This window comes from Hemibagrus wyckioides, linkage group LG16, assembly GCF_019097595.1.
Source record: "Hemibagrus wyckioides isolate EC202008001 linkage group LG16, SWU_Hwy_1.0, whole genome shotgun sequence".
In the NCBI taxonomy this organism is placed as follows: Eukaryota; Metazoa; Chordata; class Actinopteri; order Siluriformes; family Bagridae; genus Hemibagrus; species Hemibagrus wyckioides.
Genome location: NC_080725.1, coordinates 13,938,514 through 13,956,495, shown reverse-complemented (window position 1 = coordinate 13,956,495; position 17,982 = coordinate 13,938,514). Strand labels below are relative to the sequence as shown.

At 44.2% G+C, this 17,982-nt stretch overlaps 1 protein-coding gene across 1 annotated transcript in view; it reads left to right on the top strand.

The window, feature by feature from the left end:
- The window catches only part of pcdh1a (protocadherin 1a), a 69,517-nt gene extending 51,840 nt beyond the window's left edge, over positions 1-17,677 (top strand). The window contains exon 5 of the mRNA XM_058412307.1: positions 13,828-17,677. Within this exon, the coding sequence (XP_058268290.1) occupies positions 13,828-14,183 (356 nt within the window). The 3' untranslated portion in view covers positions 14,184-17,677. The remainder of the gene's footprint in view (positions 1-13,827) is intronic.
- Positions 17,678-17,982: the final 305 nt, after the last annotated feature.

Sequence of the window (17,982 nt, the reverse complement as noted above, 5' to 3'; positions counted from 1 at the left end):
GCTCTCTACCCTTCTTTCCCTCTGTACATCACAGTGCTTATCTTTCGGCTTATTTCTTTTTTTGCGCCTCTTTCCTTCCTCTTCCTTATTATCTCTGTCTTGCTCTCTCACAAGACTCTCTCTCTCTCTCTCCTCGCTGTCTGTTTGTCTCTCTTTTCCAAAATATATGTCTTTTTTTTCTTCTCTTTCTCTTCTCTGTCTCACACGTTTCTTTGTTCCCTCTTGCTTTGTTTACATTATCCTTTGATAGCATTCTTTCTTTTACATGCATCTTTCCTTTTGTTTCCTCATGGTCTCTTGGTTTCTCATTCTCTCTTTCTCTCTCTCTCTCTCTCTCTCTCTCTCTCTCTCACCCATGCTGTTTCCTCCAAAGCGTTGTCTAAAGCAGGCTCGCTGATCTCCACACTACTCTATTTGATTCTCATGTAACACGATCTGTCACTATTGATTTCTGCAGGTCTCTATTAAGGCTCGTGCATTAGCTCTGCTTTTTCTCCTCATCCTCATCCTCCTCCTCCTCCTCCCCCTCCTCCCTGCCAGGCTGTGTCTCACTTCTCCTCTCTCCTTCGTTTTTTGCCCGTGCTCGTGCCCCAGCGCAACGCTGCAAACACATTATTCCGTGCCAGTGTTGGCCGTGATCGTTCTTTAATCACTCTTTAATGATTTGCTAATGAAATCTAACACCACGCTAAACGTCCTCGAGCCTTTCTCCATGAGATTAAGTCTGTAAAACGGGAGGTTAAGTTTTATTTTTCGAACGCAAGCCAGCCCCGAGTTAGCAAATCATATTTCAGAGAAGGATTAAAAAGATATCAGTTATGCACTCCGAAACAGCAACATTCACACCGACGATCAGGAATCCGGTTTAATTAGAGGCTACGTCTGATTCTGTCGTCAACAAAACATCCGATCGCCTTCCGCACACAATGATCGTGGAGTCGTGTTGGATTTGATTAACAGCTAGATAAGCAACACAATCTGAATCTAATCAGATACATGTGTGTGTGTGTGTGTGTACTTTTTTCTGTTATATGGAGCCTTACAGGTCCCTGTGAATGAGCCGTTTCTATGGAAACGCTGACATATTAGAACGAGCGCATTAATGTATATAAAGCTATCAGAGCTGCTGTTATGGAAAATGAATCAACACCTTCTAGCCAATCAGATTGGAGAACTCCAGAGCGCTGTGGAATAATGAAATGTATTCGTCATGCCATGAGAATATTATCAAGTGCACCCTTTTTTTAATCTGCCACCCAAACTACTATTTTATTGGTTCCACCCTGTACTTTTGCAGCTATCTTTCACAGGCCCGATGGTCTCAGTCACTTTCTCAATTACATGATACTAAATTGGTAGCCGGAAGCTTTTTTTTTTTTTAAATGCCGTGTTCACCCTCACAGCCTCGGCGTAGCACAAAAAAAGAAAAAATCTATTCATGGCTGATTTAAGGGAAAATCTTTTATCATACATTTTATTTTTCGCCTGAAAAATTCGCTTAAAAGCTGCAACAATCGTAATGAAACCGTTAGTTTTTTCTTGTGAATTTGTTCCTCGACTTGGTTTTTGACGGGTGCCAATTATCTCACGTGAACACGGCCACCGTGGCACCTAATTGGACACGTTTGATTGGGTGAGGCAGGTGTACCGAGCGGTACCGGCGTCTGTCTTCTGTCGTCTGAGTGACGGCAAGTGCACGGCGACATGCATTAAAGACGCTCGTTTTCGCTTTATTACCTTCCAACGCACTACTTCCTTCTCTTTGTCTTTCTGGAGAGGAAGAAAGAATGAAGTATCTGTACTGATGAGTCACTTTTTTTTCCTACAAGAGGCTGCTTGACAGTAATTAGAGCTGCTAGTTGTGATTTATGAAAGTGCGACGACGCGTGTTTTTATGGAACATTACAGTTTTACAAAGACTGTCTGCTCCCACGTGTGTTCGTCTACCGCAATACCCTTCTCTGTAAAAAAAATTAAAAAATAAACTCTTTCCAGAGTTTCACTGAAAGACGAGCACGGACGAATAGCTCAAGACGAGTATGCAGTGCAAGGAGTTATGTACAGGATGAGATTTTTACATTTCTCACGGCCTAGGACTAGAACCCCTGATAGCGATGATAGCAATTAAATTTTAATCTCATTTCTATCATTTCTAAGAAATAAAAATGGGGCAGAAACAAAAAGAAAAATTAAACAGGACTAAATAAAACATCAAGTAAAGCATTCACGAGCAAACACGACCGCAATAACAATTAAATCTTCGTGAAAAGGCTCGCTCTTATAAACCAATCCTGTTTGAAGTTTAGTCCGATTTGTCGGAAATGTCGGATCAGAAATCTTTTCAGCTCCGTTAAACAGAAACTACTGACCATTCACTGCAGCATAGAAGTGATCGATTTTACTCCAGTGATATTTTAGCAGGTCAGTAACTAAATACTGATGCTGTGTATAACAAAAAAAACATCAGCTCCCTTCTACACCTCAAGATGGACCGGAAGGCAGCAGTAGTTAGTTATAATGAATTTCTTACTGTTTCAATTTTCCTTGATATATATATATATATACATAAACAACAGAATAAATAAAGACTTTTTCTTTTTTCATCAGAGGCCAAAATGTTGTGCTCATGTTGATGATTGAATGTCTTTGTCATGTCCCACTACACAGTGGTGGTTAATATGAAGCTCATAAGAAAGTAGCCACTCAGGACTTTAAGAATTGTAGTGTTACATAAGTATAGCCTAGGGGCAATATATTCATAGAAAAGTTCCGAAAAATAAAAGCGGTTTGTTCTTTTTCACACAAAGGTTTGTATCCTTAAAGTAAATGTTGATATCAAACCCATTTCTTCTCTTTAAGATGATCCAAGTGCTTGTTCATCTAAAAAGCAGCTCAAATTTGATCTCGATCCACTAAAATTCTGTTTAAGGTTATGAGAACAGAGGTAAACTCTCACACTGAAAGCCAACAGAGTCCTGACTCATTTTAGATCAGACTCACAGCCGGAAAATCGTTCATTTGTTTATTCTGATTGAAAACGTCCCATAAGTCCATTTCCATTCTGTTGTCGTACTTGATCTCTAGTGTACCGGTAAAAAGGGTTTGAATTTTCCTTTCTGCATGATGGACATAAACGGATATTTAGACCACATTTCTGTAAAACTGATTCGTGACGAATGTTAAAAAAAAAAAAAATACAGAAACTGAATGTGCCAAGTCTCTTCCCCGAGCTGCGTCGGTACCTGTATCGCCATGGCGGATTTAACTCAGAGTTTACTTTGCTGGCTGTCCGTGACCTCGGCCTGTGTATTCTGTGCGGCAGGGAGAGTCGAGCCCCAGATGGACGTGTTTACACGTGCACTCACTCTCCGCAACACGACTTCTCTTTGAAGCCAGTGAAGGCGCCTCTTCACATATGGACAGCACAGAGAGGGTTTGAGATAAAATGGACTTTACACGGCATTTGCATAAAGATGAGGAGGTCTGAGCGAGGCGGCGCGATTCTTTCACCCATTGCGACGTGGTTTCAGTCAAGCCCGAGGTCCTTAACAGTGTAACGGCTCCTCCGAAAACATTTCATCATCTCTCGCTTATAATTTCTGTATGCTCCATCATGTTTCCATTATATGTTTAATCTTCATTCCTCCCTTATCTCGCTAGTCTTTCTGTGGGAGTGTTAGTGTGGAAAAAAGAGAGCGAGACAGACTGAGGAACAGAGCGCGAGTCTGAGGGGGCTTGTTTGTCTTGTGGCTGCCAGCTTGGGTGTATGCCCGGGTGCCAGCGTGGCGTGGCGACGCGGGACACGGCTCTGCTCACACAGATGGTGCCGGGCCTCATCAGAGCCCCTGCCTGTTAGTAGAATTGATTGTGATGGCCGAGCCAACCTCTCCTGAGCTCCTGTCACCTCGGGCAAGAGCCCGCAAGAAGCCGACTTCTTCTGTTTCACCCCCCAGTGAGGGGCATTTGGGCTGCGAGGGATTTTTGGTCAGACAATAGTGGGAGAGCCGTGAGACAGGTTTCCACCACTAATCTGGCATCATTGTCTAGAGCTTCATTGTGTAAGGGTTTAGTTTTTTCTCCTGCTTTGTTGGTAATTGTCCTTAATGCCAAGTTCACAGAGAGAACGGTGGCGGAATTACAATTTACGTCCTCGGTACTCGCTCCAACATCAAGGAAGCCTTTTATTTGGTTTTTGGGCGCACGGGTAGATGAATGAAACCCTGGAACAACAGCCGGGGGACTTCTACCTTTCATTTGATTCCTTCTCCTTGCCCTCATCACATGGCATTTTTCTTAACTAATTGTACTCGCATCCCTGTCTGTCTTCTCTGTTGGGACAGCAAATCCTTATGCTCCTCTCCTGGCCATTTACTGATAAAAATCCGATGATTATCTGCTTTACAGCACGTTAGCGTCAGCAGCAGCAGCGGCGGCAGCGCTAGGCCGACAACATGATGACACTGATTACATCCTTATCATGTCAGATAGCAGGAGCACACGCTCGGAGCGCTTTCATGCTCCCTATGTTCAGCGTCCTCCAAATAACATCCAGTTTTCCAGAAGTTACATCAGACTGTCAGGCAAGGCTCATTTGGCATTTTAGAGAGAATTAGAGTACACATGGGAAAGCATCAAAATACAAGACTGACCCAAACAAGAAGTTTTTCAAGTTACCAGAAAAGTGTACCTTTACAAATCACCAGCTGTAAAATGTTGAAAGGCAGCTATCCTAACTCTACATAAAGAGCCAGACATGTGTGATTAGAAGTCAGACAAAGAAATTCTGATCTTTGGATTCTTATCAATGGATGTGGCATCATCTGATTGCAGCTGGTTTCAGTAGTAAGGCAAGACTGGAGACAACTGAGATACTCATGAAAAGAAGAAGACTACATTACAGCACAGTGAAATTCTTTACTTTGCATAGGTCAGAGATGCTACAACATCCCTGGAGTAGAGAGGGGTCAGGGCCTCGCTCAAGGGTTCAAGGGGCAGCTTAGTGGCTTGGGGGCTTGAGTCCTCAACCTCCTGATCAGTAACCAAAGCCTCAACTGCTGAGACTCCACAGGCCTTTCACTGGAAGAGTATTTTAATTTGAGCCAAGCATTTGCATCGTTTCGCATTTGAGTCGTATCGCATCATTAATCGTGGAGAGGTCGTTATTCGTAAAATCGGAATCACTCTTTCCCTGTCATTCAAAGCAACAAGGGCTAATAGGGTATTTTGCATTTGCATTTTTATAATAGGTTGGAATTTTTAGTAATTTACTAAATCATGAGCTACATCAGGACACCAGTCTGGTCTGTCGACTACAGTAGCTTCTAAAGTAATGTATAGTATGTGCACTTTCCTGTAATTACGCATAGCCAGATGGTATTAAACAAGCCTCCATCGTGCATAGCATCACCTTTCCAATATATTGCACTCTTAATATGGCTCGGGTTACTTTTCCGTATATCCTCTCCGGTATGAAGTAACAGAGCTGTTGTTCTCAGATTAATGCGAGTATTATATAGCATTCTTTAGGCTACTACCAGGGGAAAACCTCAGCCGATGCCTTGTGTTTATCTGAGCCAGTGTTTTATAGAGCGAGCAAGCGGCTGAAGACAGTACGACTCCGTAATGAGGTCAGGAGAATAATGTCTCTCCATCAGGTGTAGCCCTGAGCTGCGGATTGCCGCATCAGGAGACGTGAAAGAATGGGTTAATTAGACAATCCCAGGAATCATAAAGTCAATCCGATGTTTATTGTCCACGTCTGAAACATTGAGCCTTCAGACAAAAGACTAGGTGTTTATACACGGGAGTAAATAAAGAGGAAATATGCCCGGTAGCACGGCAGCACTAACGTGGTGATGCTGCAGATAGAAGATGGGGAGCAGCAGTTGAAAATTTGATCAGCGGAAGCAACAGTGGCAAACGTGGACAGCAAAGGAAAAAATTATGAATCTATTCACAGGTGAACAGATCGTTAATTAATTAGTGGACTCGTCAGGCAAGTAAAAACCCCATTGTGTCCAAGCTACAAATTGATGCCTAATAACACATGATGAGCTAGTTATCTAGTTCAGGCTTTATAAGAAACAAAAGATTCGATTATGTTTCTAACAAAGTTCTAATGGAGAGAAATGTGCAGCAGGTGTGGAGGTTTTAGCGGCTAACTAGCTAACCACATGTCAAATGGTGAATGAAAAGCTTTGTACAACAGCACATCACCGGCAACGTCAACATGTATAATCTTTTCCTCTGCTCTGTAATTAGGCATGGTTATGTTAAATGTGAACATATACCATTATCCTGACTTGGCTTTTAAGCGCAGGTAAAACAGCAGGCACTTCAGGGATCCTGCTGGCTCGTGGCCCGATCTCTTTCCGCCCCAGTTGGGTCTCCCGTGTGCCGTGTTGGTACGGAGACACCCTGGAGCATTTTCCTCCATCGCTGCAGAGGAACAAAGGCAGACAGCAAGTCAAGCACTCTCTAAGTACTGCGGTGCCCTGCCATGATGGCTGCCACTTGAGAGATTGGGGCTGCTCAGAACTGACATGCACATGCACTTCCCTTATTTTCCGCAGGGCTCTGAGGAACAGGGCAATCTGACTCTCTCTCTTTCTCTCTCTCTCTCTCTCTCTCTCTCTCAAGCCAACAACTCAAGCTGCAGCCTGATACACACATCCATATTTTACACACCTCTCTGTGCTATGACTGTTCGTGCTTTGCTCGACTGCCACTACCTTGTTCATTAATATACACAGATGATATAGCCATCCAGCAGTGTGCCAGCCCCTTAATTGTTCCCCTACAGTCCAATAGCAAGCTGATAACATGCCAAAGCGGGGTGGACCTGCCAGCCATCTCCATAATAAAGGCCAACACAGTGCCACCTCCCCTTAGCCAAGAGCCTGCCTTCCACAGCCAAGAGGAAAACGATCACTGGTCTTAGCATCGCAGGCGATCAGGAGAAGCTGGCAGCACCGTGAGGCTAATCAGCTCGCATCGCTAGCCCTACTTCCCTTTCCTGCTGCGACAGTGCCACACCCTTTCTTTTCTTTTATTCTATCCAGTTTGTAGGCTTTATACCATCATCCACTCCGCCTGACCTCGATCAGTCCAGGAACTTCAGCATCCTGGCAGCCGGCGGGAACACGAGAACACGGAACAGACCTTTTATTTTTGTATCTGAGGCTCAGTGGAGAAAATTAGAGCTTGTTGTTTGTGTCTCTGCTTACACAAAGAGGCCATCTTCGGCGTCCGCATGCGGGCCGTTCTATAATTTCCCGCCGTAGAGGAATCACCTGTCTCCTTTAAATGCCAGCCGAGTATTTCAGCACATGTTTAAAAGCAGCACAGGCACACTGAAGATAAAGATAAAGATAAAGACAAAGCAGGTCGACGCACCCGGATCTGGTCCAACATGTGCACCAGTCGCTTCTCTTACTTCTCTCTGAGTTTTCTCTCTCTCTCTTCTTTTTTTTTTTCAATGGCAGAGAACATGACGTACTCAGAGGTGTCAGCTTGTTAGACTCCGCTCCCGAATATGATAACAACCTCAGCATGCCAGAAAGGAAAAAAACACACAGCTTGTGTCATTCTTCTCCTACAAGATGGTTTCCTCGTGTCATTATCTCCATACCGACAGCATTGTCTTTAGCGCGAGCAGCAGGGAGCCTGGAGTTTTTGGAGGAGGGAATAAAGAGCGTGTTTAGTTTCATTTCAGAAACGCTTTGCACAACGGATTAAAAGCGTGAATGACCGCGGATCAAGACAGATGTCTCCCCATTCGAGACTCCAACTGGGCTGTAACTTCCAGTTGATTAGAGCACGGTGGAGCACTCGCTCTCAGCAGGTGGAGAGAGAAAGATAGGGAAAAAGAGACAGAGAGAGAGAGAGAGAGAGAGAGAGGAATCAAACAGAACGGCCCTCCTGTGCCCCTGAGCAGAAGATCAGATGGAGAACAAACCTGTCACAAACACACGAGCCTGATGCAAGCCTACTGCAAAACCTACTGCACGCAACATGTGTGTGTGTGTGTGTATGTGTGTGTATGTGTGTGTGTGTGTGTGTGTAGACTGCCTCTCTACCTTTGTCTCTGTCACACTCATTTTTCCCCCCATCTTCCTCTCTCTCTATTTCTCCTTCTGTCTCACTCTTTCCTTTCTCACTCTCCTTCTGTCTCACACTCTTTCTATCTCTCTCTCTCTCTCTCTCTCTCTCTGTCTCTCTCTCATTACTCTCATTTCTTCCATTCTTTCTCAGTCTTCTCTCATGCCCTGTCTCTTTTTCTCTACATTCTATCCTTTTCTCCTCTCTATTCTCTCTACTCACCTTTCTTTCTTTTTTACTTTATTTCTCACTCTGTCTTCCTATCGCTTCAACTCTTTCCCTCTCTTACTCAGTCCGTCTACCCCCCCCCAACACTTTTGCTGCTTTATTCAGTACTTCTTCCCTTTTCTTCTTTTTCTCTGTCTATCCATTCCTCATTTACCGCCCCTCCCTCCTTTCTATCACCTGCTTTCATTTCTTCATCATTTCTCTTGTTTGTTTTCTTTCTCTTCTTTCTTGTGTTGCTTCTTTCTCGTCTTGTCTCTCTCTTTCTCTGATATCTCTTTTCATTCACCAATATTTCCCTTCATCACATTTTTTTCCTTCCGATTCTGTTTATCCATTCTGTCTCTACCCTCCACTGTCTATCTTTATTTCACTGTCTCATTTCTTTTCTTCTCTCCTCATTCTTCTTTCTTTGGTTCTCCTCTGTCTCCCTTATCTTATTTCCTTTCTTCTCTTCCCACTTTAACACTTTAATCTCTCTCTCTCTCTCTCTCTCTCTCTCTCTGTCTCTCTCTCTCTCTCTCTCTCTGTTCTTTCATTTTCCCCCTCCCTATGCTTCACTAACCATATCATAATGGAAATGCTTTGGCTGGGTGCTAAGAAATATGTTTTAATAAAGTTTTGGTTAGAATTCAATTTCTCTCTCTCTCTGTCTCTTACCCCCTCCCTCTTCCTCTCCTCTTTCTCTCTGTTCCCTTGTCATTCCTCCTCTTCCTCTCTTACTTTCTACCTCTCTCTCTCTCTCTCTCGGTTGATGCCACAGCATGCTTTTCAACTTGCACGTGTTCAGGCTTTTGTTGTGGAGCGAGAAAATGGAAGAGATTCTTCTTCTTCTTCTTCTTTTTTCTTTTTCTTTGTCTTCCCCCAATCACCTGCTCACTAAATCCCATTAGCTACTGCTTAGAGCCTCTGGCAGTTCCTCTCTCTCTCTCTCTGTCTCTCTCTCTCTGTCTCTCTAACACACACACACAGAGTTATAGTCACTCCCTCCATCTCTCTGTCTTGTACACACACACACACACACACACAGAGTTATAGTCACTCCCTCCATCTCTCTGTCTTGTACACACACACACACACACAGAGTTATAGTCACTTCCTCCATCTCTCTGTCTTGTACACACACACACACACACAGTCCACACAATTTCTGCATCTCATGTGGTTACACACACTCTCATATCCAACACACAAACACGCACACACATATACACACACACACACACACAGAGGAGACAGCAGGAGACTAGAAGCTGATTTACTCGTGTTACAATTCGATCATGAAACAACTGCGAGTGATATAAAGCAGCATCCCTCCATCTTTTCCCTCCACCACACACACACACACATGCTGCTAAAGGTGTAGTTCATTCTCATTGTAGCTCAATCCGCACGTTTACATCAGATGTTAGTGTTTCCACGTCAACAGCTCATTCGACACACCAGTGAAACGGAGTAAAGGCCATGTCATCGCCGTCAGGGTGAAGTTCAGTTCATTTTGATGGATGGAGTCTCCAGTTTCAGCGCTTTGTAACACACGAGGTGGAGCTGCAGATTCTCTGTAATGTAGAATTTATCTAAGCTGAGTAACTTTAAGAGGAAAGAAAGGCTGGTGTGGGAACAGAGTCAGCAAATAGGTTCACAGACCGATTTCTAGCATGAAACGTAGCTGTAAATGGATAAAAACGATCAGGTTTTTGTTCTTTATAAAACACTGGATCTAAACAGCGTTCTCACTCCTAGTGTGATTGTTACTCAGAGTGTGTGACCTTCAGGTTGTGTTGCACAATTTTCCCGTTTTAACACAATTTTGGAAATAATATGTATAAATATTTATCTGGAAGGGTCAGAGCTGTGTGAAAGTATGAAAAATATATATATATTTTTTTATTCTATCTTTTTGACAGTAATTTGGTGATTTCCCTCCAAGCCAAAGGCGTTTAAAAGACGACGGGAAAGACGGCAGACACTCGTGGGATGCCTTAATTTTCCGAATTTAGAATTCAGGCCAGAGTGGAAGTTTTTATTGAGTTTTTTTTTTTTCCTTCTTCTTCTGCTGACAGGAAATTTTTATTTATTAAATTTTTCAAAAATAATATATTCAGAAACTTCTGTGGGGATGATTTAACCGCAGTAACTGATGCTGGCGCGAAACTAAAGACCCGATCGTCAGACACCGAACATGTGGTGAATCGTCTGTAAACTTTATTGGAAGAAACTTTGACTTTTTCTTCTTCTTCCTCCGCATCTCGGAGCCTGGATGTGCGGAACAGCATCACGTTTTACACGCTGCTTGTCCTCATACACACACTGTGAGAACATGTGTTGTTGAGGAGCGCATCATGCTTCGGCGCACTCTTTGTTTCATGTGTGTGTGTTTGAGTAGAGTTTGATTGTTTGAGGACACACACACAGCGGTAGATACAGTAGATGGGTGCGCTCGCGGCTCCACTCGCTGGAATGAGGTCACCGGCTCTCGGCTGTGTTTAATTAATTAGGAAGAGTGGGATGGAAATGGAGAGCAATCAGTAGCGCGCTAATTTCAGCCCTGACACTCAATACACCAACATCTCGTCTGCCTCCAGGGCCAATCACATGCCTTTATAGGACACACAGGGGGGCGTGGTCACGAGTGGGCATGTATCCAAGAGTGTATGTACAGCGTATGTGTGTGTGTTTGGGTGCCCTCGAGGCTTCATATGTACTATATGTGTCCGGCTTACTGAATTATACTCTGTGTGTGTGTGTGTGTGTGTGTTCATATTAAACCATAAATCTCTGCATGTGTGTGTGTGCACTGTCTAGATTAGTGAATTAGACTGCAAGTCTGTGTGTGTTTTAGGGTCTCTGCGTGTGGGTGTGTGCGATTGTGTACATGGGTGGGTAAGTGTGTGTGTGTGTGTGTAATTGTGCATAGTATGTGTTTTACGTTATGTCTGAGAATGTAGGTGCACATTTGTAGGTGAGAATTTAGTGCACAAAAGCATGTGTATAAACATCTAGTGCACAAGTGTGTGTGTGTGTTTGTGAACATTAAGTGCACTCGTGTGTGTGTGTGTGTATATGTGTGTAATTGTGCATAGTATGTGTTTTACGATGTCTGAGAATAGGTGTGAATGTGTGTGTGGGGGGGGGGGTATGTGTGTGTAACTATTTACTGCACTAAAGCATGTGTATATACATCTAGTGCACAAGTGTGTGTGTGTGTGGGGGGGGGGTATGTGTGTGTAACTATTTACTGCACTAAAGCATGTGTATATACATCTAGTGCACAAGTGTGTGTGTGTGTTTGTGAACATTAAGTGCACTCGTGTGTGTGTGTGTGTGTATATGTGTGTAATTGTGCATAGTATGTGTTTTACGATGTCTGAGAATAGGTGTGAATGTGTGTGGGGGGGGGGGTATGTGTGTGTAACTATTTACTGCACTAAAGCATGTGTATATACATCTAGTGCACAAGTGTGTGTGTGTGGGGGGGGGGTATGTGTGTGTAACTATTTACTGCACTAAAGCATGTGTATATACATCTAGTGCACAAGTGTGTGTGTGTGTTTGTGAACATTAAGTGCACTCGTTTGTGTGTGTGTGTGTGTGTGTGTGTGTGTGTGAACATTAAGTGCACTTGTGTGTGTGTGTGTGTTTGTGAACATTAAGTGCACTCTTGTGTGTGTGTGTGTGTGAACATTAAGTGCACTCTTGTGTGTGTGTGTGTGTGTGAACATTAAGTGCACTCGTGTGTGTGTTTGTGAACATTAAGTTCACCGTTTGTGTGTGTGTGAACATTAAGTGCACTTGTGTGTGTGTTTGTGAACATTAAGTGCACTCTTGTGTGTGTGTGTGTGTATGTGAACATTAAGTGCACTCTTGTGTGTGTGTGTGTGTGTGTGTGTGAACATTAAGTGCACTCTTGTGTGTGTGTGTGTGTGTGTGTGAACATTAAGTGCACTCGTGTGTGTGTGTGTGTGTGTGAACATTAAGTGCACTCTTGTGTGTGTGTGTGTGTGTGTGTGAACATTAAGTGCACTCTTGTGTGTGTGTGTGAACATTAAGTGCACTCGTGTGTGTGTTTGTGAACATTAAGTGCACCGTTTGTGTGTGTGTGTGTGTGAACATTAAGTGCACTCTTGTGTGTGTGTGTGTGTGTGTGAACATTAAGTGCACTCTTGTATGTGTGTGTGTGTGTGTGTGTGTGTGAACATTAAGTGCACTCGTGTGTGTTTGTGAACATTAAGTGCACCGTTTGTGTGTGTGTGTGTGAACATTAAGTGCACTCTTGTGTGTGTGTGTGTGTATATGTGTGTAATTGTGCATAGTATGTGTTTTACGATGTCTGAGAATAGGTGTGAATGTGTGTGTGTGGGGGGGGGTATGTGTGTGTAACTATTTACTGCACTAAAGCATGTGTATATACATCTAGTGCACAAGTGTGTGTGTGTGTGTGTCTGTGAACATTAAGTGCACTTGTTTGTGTGTGTGTGTGTGTGTGAACATTAAGTGCACTTGTTTGTGTGTGTGTGTGTGTGAACATTAAGTGCACTTGTTTGTGTGTGTGTGTGTGTGTGAACATTAAGTGCACTTGTGTGTGTGTGTGTGTTTGTGAACATTAAGTGCACTCGTGTGTGTGTGTGTGAACATTAAGTGCACTTGTGTGTGTGTGTGTGTTTGTGAACATTAAGTGCACTCGTGTGTGTGTGTGTGTGTGTGAACATTAAGTGCACTCGTGTGTGTGTGTGTGTGTGTGTGTGTGAACATTAAGTGCACTCGTGTGTGTGTTTGTGAACATTAAGTGCACCGTTTGTGTGTGTGAACATTAAGTGCACTCTTGTGTGTGTGTGTGTGTGTGTGTGTGTGTGTCCAGAACTTCATTGTGCATGTGACTCACGCATACAGGAATCACCTGCTCTCTTCCATCACCTGCTGATCAAAGCCCCGCTGCACCGAGATCCCCATAGCAACACCGCCATAGTGCATAGCAACTGCTCCACCTCACATAGCGACCACACCACCACGATGCATAGCAACCGCTGCACCGCACATAGCGACCACGCTGCCACAGCACCTAGCAACCGCTCCCTAATCATCGTGTGTGGCTGGAGGTGGAGCGCTCTCTGTATCTGTCTCTCTGTCTCTCTCGTTTTCTCTGTCTCTTTTACTCTCTCTGTCTCTCTCTCTCTCTCTTTCTGTCATTCTCCCCTGTGACACACTTGCCTTTATGCAAATTTGTGGATTTGCATATCCGTGAGTCTGAATGGAAACGGCAGCGATTCAAAAAACCTGTTGGGGGGGGGGGGGTGATGGTGAGCGTACAGATATGTGAGGTGTAAAGAGATGAGGAGACACAGGATGATGGAGTGATGGAGTGATGAACGTGTTTAAATCTCTCCATCATGGCGCAAGGTTTATTGACGTCTGCTTGATAAATCATTTGTTTGGAAATTTACTTGACGTTTGGATGAAACCGAGTTAATTTCTGTTTTTTTCCTCTCTTTCTTTTCTCGGCAGATGTTCGCTCGCTTCCTGACGTGGCCATGACGGGAACCTGCAGTCAGGAGTGCAGTGAGCTCGGCCACTCGGACGCCTGCTGGATGCCCGGTCAGCCTTCACCTGCCCGCAAGGCGCGCACGCTGCCCAAACTCTCCACCTTCGTGCCTTACCAGGAGAGAGGAGGGACTCTGGGACGACTGGCCAACGGTGAGCCCCGGCCCCGCCTCCCGCCCTCGCGCAGTGCCTACGCCCCCAGCGACCACGCCCCCAACGATCACGTCCCGATGGAGGAGGTGCCTCTGAGTGTCACCTCCGAGTTCCCGCCCACTAGTCCCACCTCTAACCACGCCCCCAAACGGGAAATATACCTGTGAACGAAGTGGCGATTGATTGACCTCTGCACTGAGGAACGGAATGAAAATATCACTCGAATCGCTAATTCGGGCTGTTAGTGAACTTTAAAAAAAAAAGTGTGGTAGAGGTGTACGTTTATTTATATTTCTATTTATTTATGAATTCATCTATTTATTACTGTGAGCTTTTTTCTTTTACTTTTTCACCTCCCCCTCTCCTTCTCCTCTTCCTCCTCCTCCTCCTCCTCCTTCTTCTCCATGAACCGTGATGTAAGCGCTCGGGGACTTTCTGAGTGACTTTAGCTTCGCTAGCCTGTGGAATGTTTACCGGATCTTTCCGAACAGTGTGACCTGTGCTGTAGTGCCATAAGCCTGAAGCTCTCGCTCGGCTTCTTCTTCTTCTTCTTCTACTTCTTCTCCGAGTCTCTCCGAGCCACTTCCTGGACCGGGGAGTCACCACGGAGCGGTCTTAGTACATGTACAGCGATGTAAATACATTTCTATGATCTGTATATATGAATACGAGGAGCAGGCTTGAGCTGAGATAAAAAAAAAATCGAAAAAATTAAAAAAAAATGGTACATTCCGAATTTTATCAGCCTGAGGAGCGGGTGTCGGTGGTTCACCTTTAGCTCCTGTTCAGCTTAAGTCTGTGTGAGTGTGTCTGTGTGTGTGTGCGTGTGTGTGTGTGCGTGTGTGTGTGTGTGTGTGTTTGCTAGGCTTTCTAAACTTCTTCTGGAACTGCAGTATATGAGACTGACATTACACTGGGAGTTGCTGCACACTATCACAGACTTAACTAGTGTGTGTGTGTGTGTGTGTGTGTGTGTGTGTGTGTAAGCGAGCATGTTTGCCACTGTGAACCCTTAACTCCACCCAGAAAGCAGGTAACGCTTCTCAAACACACAGCCTACAGTGAGGCGAGCAGGAAAAAAATATCTGCACTGAGCCTCTGTGTGCACGGAGTTTTAGAAGGATTAGAGGGCGGGGCCAATCTGCTGTCCCGTCCATCACAGGGCCTCACCCTCATGGCTGTTTTTTTTTTTTGTTTTTCTTTTCTCCATAGTCACAGCCTCGTGTTCTGTAACCTGTTTAGGTCTCCAGAACGTTTTTTCAATGCCTTAAAAAAAGATCATTGTATCTAACAATCATAATCGATGATGATTTCGATTGATAATCCTTCCTGACCTCATGAGCATGTGTTTCCGGTCAGGAGTGACTCAAAGGTCACAAGCGAAATGACATGAAATGAAACGAAATTGCCTCAATCTATTTACTCATTCTTGCGTTTTTTTCCCCCTCAACCCCACCGTCCTTGCTTCAAATTGGACTGATTTCCGAAGGCGACTTCTCTTAGCATAAACAGCTGGACGGTGCAGCTACAGGAAAGACTGCCCTTTTAACGTGTGATTATGGAAATGACACGACGAGTGTGGCTACTTTTCCCCGAGCTAAACTGCAGTCTGACACTGAGGAGTCATCCGAGCCACGCTGCTAAGCCCAGGAGCGTCACGGTGCATTACTATATCTTCATCACCACGCTAACGTGACCTCCTTGGTGTGTGTGTGTGTGTGTGTGTGTGTGAGAGCGAGCAGTTGCAGTACAGTGACCATAGAACTAATTAGAGACTGGAGTGTGTGTGTGAGTGTGTGTTTAAGTGTGTGTGCGAACCCTCAGAGCTGGGAGACGACGATCACCACACTAACTCACAGCTCCTACCTCATCGGCGCCCCCTCTGGCACCTTGCGGAGAATAATTAACACACAGAACATATGGACACGACTGTGATTCAATAAGGCGAACCGTTACGGCGCCTTGCGGAATAAAAGCACATTGCGCTCTTCTTTGAAGCCATTTCGTGACTGTGATAATAGAAAAATAAATACATAAATCGAGCGAGCGAGAGGCACGATCTGGCGTAATTAGCACTTCTTGTTGGTTTCTCTGTGTGCCCAGCTCTGACGTGGCTGAACGCTAGTTCTCTGACCTGAACCGAGATCGCGCTGGAGTGTTAATGCTGCCTAGAAGCCGCTGTTTCTGCACTTAAAGGAAAAATTCACCATGAACATTTCGCCTTTATTAAAATATTCATTAACGGCTAACGAAATTAGAACTTCCTACCTTCTCAGAGCAGTGCAGCAGGATTGATCCCTCACTACATCTCCAGCGATGCAGCAGCGCTTTAGTCTTTTACTCAGCCCGGTTTCTCTCACCTCCTCATCATTACGTTGTGTTTAAACAGACTGTTTCTGAATGTTTCACACTGATATCATCATCGCCGAGCTGAGTCTCTACTACTTCAGATCTGGATTTCCGTATTAACGTGACGTCGCTCCAAAACAACAAACATTTTAAACTAGCTGCATTACTACACCACCAACCAACAGATCAGCCCTGAAGGCATCTGTTTTAGGCGGACTTTTCCTTAAAGGTTTCCTGACTCTTCTCCACGCTGACCTGAGACCTTTTCCGACACACGGGTTCGATCCGATTTCGAACGCCGCCTCTTTAGTCCTTTAGGCCGAATGTGAAAACTCTTTACTCGTCGTTGTTTATTTAAAAAAAACTGGTGTTTAGACATGTGCTCTCTTGCTGTTCGGTGTCCGTAGCTGAGGAACTCTGGGTGTGATACAGTCGTGGTGAGAGAGGAACGTTTTATCCTTTTTTCTTTTCCTTTTTTTCCCCCGATGAACGCAGTGCTGTTTTGTGGCTAGCGTCTCTAGAAGGTGTTTTGTATATAGACCTCTCAGCCCCCTCCGGTGTGTGCCGTCGAGCCTGCGGCCGATTTAGCATGAATTCCAAAGATAATCGGTAGAAATCGTTTGCTGTTCTTCGCCGAGGTGTTAGTGGTGGACGAGAAAAAAAAAACCTTTTTTTTTTTTCCTCTCTCCGTTTGAAAAAGCGAAAAAACTCGAATCACACACTCGCACAGCCCCATCATCACTCTTCACTGTTCACATGAATCTAAAGACAGCTGCCTTGAAAGTATGTATTTTACAGGAGAGTTAAAAAAAAAAAAATCGTTATCTTTAACTGTTGGTTATATTTATATAGGAATAAAAACTGCTTGTGATGCCCTGTTTTTTTGTACAGTTTTATGTACATGCAAGTGAAGCTTTTTAAATCTCGCGACAAAAACGCCGACGGCATATAAAAACGGTAAAAGACAAAAAAATACCCAAAAAAAACAAACAAAAAGAAAAAAAAAAAAACAAAGTGTTTATTGAGACGTGCACATCTTTGCCTTGGTTCGAGTCGATTGTTTGGCTGAGTCGGTGTGAATGTGGCCGTTTCTATGCCTGCACCATAGTCGTTTCACTGGCTCCCACTTCCCCAGGGCTTCATCTGAAACTCTTTTCTGCGTTTATCGTGAACAGTGGGCCGTCCGATCCTCTCCGTTCGTTTGATTCCCGTGTGTTATGTTTCATTCTGTTTTCCGCATGTTGAGAATATACCCCTTGTAATAAGTCCTTCTTGGAGAAAAAAAGAGTTTGTAATAAAATGAGTAAAGAGATGAACATGTGTGGACTTGTTGTTTCTAAGTGAAAACTCGCTTTCGGTGAATGATGGAAAGAATAAGATAGAACAAAGGGTCTGTCCTGCCGATGAACTGGTAGAGATTTTTCATAAACGATTAATTCCTGTACATTTTGTCCAGTACATCCACTACAACCTGAACACAATGTGTCCCAAATCACACCTGCCGCACTACTCCATTCTGTGGTATAAATGGTGTGAGACACGTATGAAGTATTCATTAAGGATTCATTTCTTCACGTGTGGAATGTTGGACACTCGTAGCTAAAGAGGGGCGGAGCT